This window comes from Benincasa hispida, chromosome 12 (assembly GCF_027475165.1).
Source record: "Benincasa hispida cultivar pf3 chromosome 12, pf3_genome.v1.1, whole genome shotgun sequence".
NCBI lineage: Eukaryota > Viridiplantae > Streptophyta > Magnoliopsida > Cucurbitales > Cucurbitaceae > Benincasa > Benincasa hispida.
In genome coordinates, this window is record NC_143489.1 from 65,930,842 (window position 1) to 65,937,237 (window position 6,396).

Below are 6,396 nucleotides of genomic sequence, written 5' to 3' on the forward strand. Positions count from 1 at the left end.
TCTAACTCTTTTTAACATCTGTGTCTACCTTCTTTCTAACTTTTTGATTTGGTTTAAATCTTATTTCGGTCCTTGAACTTTAAATATATTCTACTTTTATCCCTAAATTTTTTAAAATATCCATTTTAGTCCTTAAATTTTAATTATTATTTTATTTTAGTCCCTAAACTTTTAAAAATGTTCATTTTAGTCTTTAAACTTTTAAAAATTGCTTATTTTGATCCCTCTTATATTAAGATTTTGTTCAATCTTTAACAAAATGGTTAGATAATGTGTATTTTTTGATAACTAGGCTATAAAATAAGTCAGCTATGCTAAAAAATCTAGAGTTTCAATTTTGAATAAGGTTACAAAGTAAAAAATTTTAAATGATATTTTTAATTCAAAATTTTGGTAATTCAGTATTTTGGCGTATTAGTTATTGACAATTTACTTCATCTTCATCTTGCCCAATATATCTAGAGCACAGTCATAAAAAAATACAACCTCCCTCGTATTTCTTTTGAAGAATTAACATAATTTTATGGTAGAAATTAAAATAAACACTTTTTAAAAATTTAGGGACTAAAACAAACGTTTTTTTAAAATTTAGACCGAAATAGAACCAGATTCAAATTTCATGAAGATTTAAACCCTATAATTTTTAACTAATTACCAATATTTTTCTAACTTGTTGCTTTTGAAATTTATTGTCCCTCACTCTTAAAGTTTTTTTTCTCTTTTAAAGCTATTTTTCAAAAAAAAAAAAATGTGTTTCTCTCCGAAAAGAATATATATTTATAACTTTATTCTCTATCTTTGAGTGATCGCTATATGTACTAAATTTATTTCTCTAAATTTCTTTTTCATCATTACCTAAATTTCTTTTCTCTAACATTTTTTTTTTTTTTTTGAAATTTTCCTCCAACTCTATTTTTTATCTGAAAGCTTTTATTTTCCTCTATAATTTTGTCTACCACCCTTTAACTTTTTTCAATTCTTTTCAATCTAAATGTAATGCCTTTTTCTTTTAGCAATGGGATGGCTCAAGAACATTACCTTTGATATTGTCTTAGCTGGGTCAAAAAATCATTTGAAAAAAATCTTAACGTTTTTTGCGTTTTAAAATCACTTTTAAAAGTATGAAGTAGAATTTTTAATTATTATTTAGTTGCAATTTTATATTTTAAAAAGAAGATTTATTTTATATATTTATATATTTCTCACTTATTCAAATCTATTTTCTATTTTTCATGAATTAAATGCATCAATTTTTTAAAAAATATACTATATTGATTTTTTTAATTAAAACTTTTTTCCTTAATATTTAAAATTTAATCTATAAAAAAAATAAAATTTATCATACTAAACAATTAGTTAAAACTTTAAATTTAAAAAAAGGTTGATTATAAGACTATTGTAGTTATTATATCTAAAATAAGATTTTTTTTTTTATTTTTTATCAAACACTCTAACTTACCTTTTCAAGTTTAAGCAAAGCTGAGATTTACCAAATACTATTTTATTTATTTTCTCAATTGACTTTTCTAAAAACACAACTGCGAGCAATTATTTTAAAAGCTACAACAATCTCAAACGAAGCCTAAATTATCTTTGAAAACAAACATTAATCATTTAAAATATTTTTTAAATTAAATTAAATCACTTGTACAAGTATGGAACCAAATATTAACATGATTGATAACATTTTTACAAAACTAATTATAATTAAATAATTTAATTAAAATACAAATTCTAAAAGTCAATCTCAAACATGCTCTATCATATTGTTAATCACTTTTGATCATTTGAAAATTACTTTTAACAAATCAATTTTGTGAAAATCATTTTCATACATATTCTAAAAGTCTTAAACTATACCATGCCAAAGAGCTTTAAATAATTTGATTTTCACCCTAAAAAATATTTTCTAAAATTTATTTTGTCAATTTTCAATCGGTGAACATTGTCATTTCTCCGACAGAAGTAATAATAACAACCATCAAGAAAAATACATTTTTGAAAATTAAAATAAAGAGGATTCGTATTCTTTAAAATTTTTGTTTTTGTTTGTTAAAGGTTTTAAATTTTGTTCTAAACTACTTGTAGACCATTTTATATATATATATATCAATTTAGAATAAAGTGATATATAAATTTAGAATAAAAGTCACTTTTAATCTTCAAACTTTTATAAAAGTAATAATTCTAAACTTTAGTTTGTAATGATTTAGTCTCCGAATTTTTTATTTTGTAATAATTTAGTCCTTATACTTTACTATGTAACAATGTAGTCTTTATACTTTAATTTGTAACGATTTAGTCTCTATTATTGAAATTGATGTGAAATTTAATGAGATTTTTTACAAAAATAAATCGATAAACTAATTAGAGACTCAATAATTTTATATAATACAAAGTCGACATCATAAAATAATAAAAATTGACATCAAATTTTAATGAATTTTCTTTTACATTAGGACTAAATTGTTACAGATTTGAAAGTACAAGAACTAAATTGTTATATAGCAAAATTTAAGGATTAAATTGACACAAACTTGAAAGTACAATAACTAAATCGTTATGAATCAAAATTCAAAGACTAAATTATTACTTTTATAAAAGTTTAGAAATCAAAAGTGTTTTTTAACCAAATTGTTTTGTTTAGGTTTGTTTTTCCACTAATTTAGTCACAAGAATCAAATTTAATAGATATTACGTTATATATATTAATAAATTAAAGCATGACTCTTTCACGTTGATCTATTGATGTATTTATTTAATGTTTATTGGTTTGAAACTTTGAATGCAATAAAACGTTTTTCTCTATCCTAATAAATAAATAAATAAAACGTTCCGCTCAAACTACCAAATATTTTATTTATTTCTAGAAGCACACCTCCAGATTTTTTTTATTATTATTTATTATTATTTATTTTTTAGTTCTGTATAAGTAAAATATTTGAGTTTGTTCTTTTCCCTTTTTAACAACAAAAATATTTGAGTTTTGACAATTTCTAACAATAATATTTAATTAACCATAATGATTCCACTATCGATGAAAAACTAATGTGTTGAACAATAATATACTATAAAACGACTGTGAAACTAGTTATATTTAGAGTTAATATTCATTCATTACTCTTCTTTTGATTATTGATTATGAATGTGATAAGATCCTGTCATTTTATTTTTTACTTTTGAAAATTAAATCTATAGATACTATTTTTACTTCCAAATTTCTTCTTTTGTTATTTACTTTTCATCAATTTTTTATAACTAAAAAAAGTAGCATTCAAAAAAAAATTTAAAAAAATTGGTTAAGAATTCAACTACTTAAAAAATATGCAAATTATTATAATAAATGTAGATGAAATAAACTTAATTTTCAAAAACAAAAACAAAAAGTCAAATAGTTACCCGACTGACCTAAGATTATAACATTATAATAGTCATTGAAGATAAATTATTTTTTTTAAAAAAAGAAAAAGATAGCCATTGAAGATAATATATATATATATACTCGAATTTTAAAAAGTTAATGCTTTAACCTTCAATTAATTTTCCCTTTCAACTCTTCATCAATGTAATTCCCAATTGTTTGTTATGAATTAGAACATAATTTCATTTATTTTCGATAGTCGTTCTAATTATCAATATTCTTTCTAATTTTTTTTTCCATCCAATTTCACAATCTTTACATAAGAAAATGCTTTATATGCCATAAATTACATAAATCTCCTAAAATTTAAATTATTTCATGAAGACTTTTTAGCAATAATTTTGTATCAAATTAATCTTTTCATTTTAATTTCAGAAAATTCGTAACATAGATTTGTTTCCTTAGGTACTTAATTTCAATTTTGACTTTATAACACGGTATTTATGAATTCTTTTTGTTTGTATTTATTTAATTCAATATTTTTCATAATTACATTCCCTGTGTTTATGAGATTTTGTATGTATTGCTTCATATTCATATAATGCATTTTTTTCATTTACTATATAATCTTCTTTTTAATTTTTTCTTTCATTTTAGGACATTTTCTATTAATCAGTTTTCCCCCTCAAATCTCCATTTCGAATTTCTTTTGCACAATCATCCCATTTTTTCATCTTTTATTTCTTTTTTTCATCTGTATTTCATGTTTATGTATATATATGAGGCTTGCTTCAAAAATATATTAGATTATTTTGAATATATACAATATTTATATTAAATGTATTTAGAACAAGTACATATTTTAGGTTAGTTATATAATATATACCCGATATTAAGATATATATTACACATACTTTGTCATATATAAACATGAATATTTAGTCATTTTGTAAATATATATCACATTGTAATAATAATGTTAACACATGTAAAATATGATATAAATTAAGATAGATGACGTCTTCAAATTATATGAAATAAGTCTATATAGATATCTAAAATTGAAAACAAAATTTACAAATAAACCTCATATATAAGTTGACTCGGACGAAAAAAAGAAAAAAAAGAAAAGAATGGACATAATTGGAGCTCCATCTAGACCATTGGCATCTTGATTTTAAAAATACTTGATCAAACTTTGAATTATTAAAAGATAAACAAATATTATAATCTTTGGGAGAATTTGAAAGGCATCATTTCTCAACTATAAATAGAGCATATATCCATCACCCTTTCCATCACCAAGCTCATATATACAAAGCCTTTTATTAGTAATAATTTTATTTCGCTAAAGTTATCGGATTGTGATATAACAATGGGTGTTTTCACATACGAAAACGAAGTTGTCTCCGTGATTCCTCCGGCTAAATTCTTTAAGGCATTCATTATTGATGCTGATAATCTTTACCCTAAGATTGTTCCAAATCAGCCACAAACCGAAATTGTCGAAGGAAATGGTGGCCCTGGAACTATCAAGAAGATCACCTTCAATCATGGTAATCTTATAAATTATCTTTAGTAATTTAGTTGTTTATGTCCTAATTAATTACAAGTTTAGTTTAAATTTGTTTAAAATATTTGTGTTATGTTTATGATTGTTTTAAATTCTGTTTAAAATGTATATTAGAGTCTTAACTAATTTTCAAAGACAAAAATAAGTTTTTGAAAACTTTATTTTTAGTTTTAAAAATTAACTTTAATTTTGAAAACACTCCTAAAATATAGACAACAAAATATAGAAAGTATTGGTTTTCAAAATTTAAAATTCAGCCACTGAATACTTATTTTTTAAGTTAAAAAATCCTAACTAAACATAAACATAAAAATGTTGAGACTAAATCAACCTTCTTAAATAATGAAAAATTAAATTTATCAACAACTTGCTTTATATCCATTAAAAAAAGATATATGTATTAATTTTTGTAGGAGGGCAAGTGAAAACTATAACTCACAAACTAGACGTAGTGGACGAAGCATCGTTGACGTACAAATACACAGTGTTAGAAGGAGATCTTATTTCAGATACTATTGACCAAATTGTAAAGGAAATAAAAGTAACGGCAGGTCCTGATGGAGGATCTATTTTGAAGAGTACTAGCGTTTACCACACTAAAGAAGACAACCAACTTGATGAGGAGAAACTCAAGATCGGCGAAGAAAAGGGATTGGCTCTTTTCAAAGCCGCTGAGAGCTACCTCTTGGCTAATCCCGGCGAATACAACTAATAATAAACCAATATATATATATATTAAATAAAAACATATAATATATGCGTTTGAGTTTTTACGAGTGTTTTGGCTTCAAGGGCAAGTGTTTTAGCCTTCTTAATAAGGGACATTGAATTGTGTGTGGGGTTAATTTGTATGCTTTTGTGAGTTGAGTGATTGTATTTCTCAAAGGGTAAAGAAAATGTTATGTTGTATTATTGGTTTTAATAAAATGAATTGGCTTAATTATATCATGATATTTTTGGTCTTTTACAACTTTCGTAGTTCAATTATATTGTTTCTGTTTAGTCTATAAATTTATAATTTTATATTTTATAAGATGTAAATGATATGTTAAAATTTTTTAAAAGTTAATTGATCTATATTATGATTAAATTTGAATTTTGTGTTTAATGGAAACCTAAATTTTTAATTTTGTATCTAGTATATTGGTGAATTTTTAAAAGTAATGAATAAGTCAAAGACATGTATTTAGACACAAAATTGAAAGTTAAAAAACATAACTGATTAGAAGTTTTTTAAAATTTATTAGATACAGAATTAAAAATTTAAAAATTTATTAGACACTTTTAAAAGTTGAAAAACAAAATAAACAATAATAAACACAAACTTAAAAGTTTATAGATTTAAACATGTAGTTTAATTGTAAATTTTTTACAGTATTTGTTTGTAGCCCTCTTTAGATTCCATCTTACCTCTCTATTTATAGAGTGTGAAATTCACTTTTTATATTTTGAGAGGAAAAGA

The 6,396-nt window shown here is 22.8% G+C and overlaps 1 protein-coding gene across 1 annotated transcript; it reads left to right on the plus strand.

Annotated features, from left to right (window-relative positions):
- The first annotated feature begins 4,640 nt into the window (after positions 1-4,640).
- On the plus strand, positions 4,641-5,885 carry LOC120068570 (major allergen Pru ar 1-like). The gene is made up of 2 exons (XM_039020385.2): positions 4,641-4,917; positions 5,348-5,885. Exons 1-2 carry the CDS (start codon positions 4,737-4,739, stop codon positions 5,644-5,646), a joined length of 480 nt encoding a protein of 159 aa, XP_038876313.1. The 5' UTR covers positions 4,641-4,736; the 3' UTR covers positions 5,647-5,885.
- Positions 5,886-6,396: the final 511 nt, after the last annotated feature.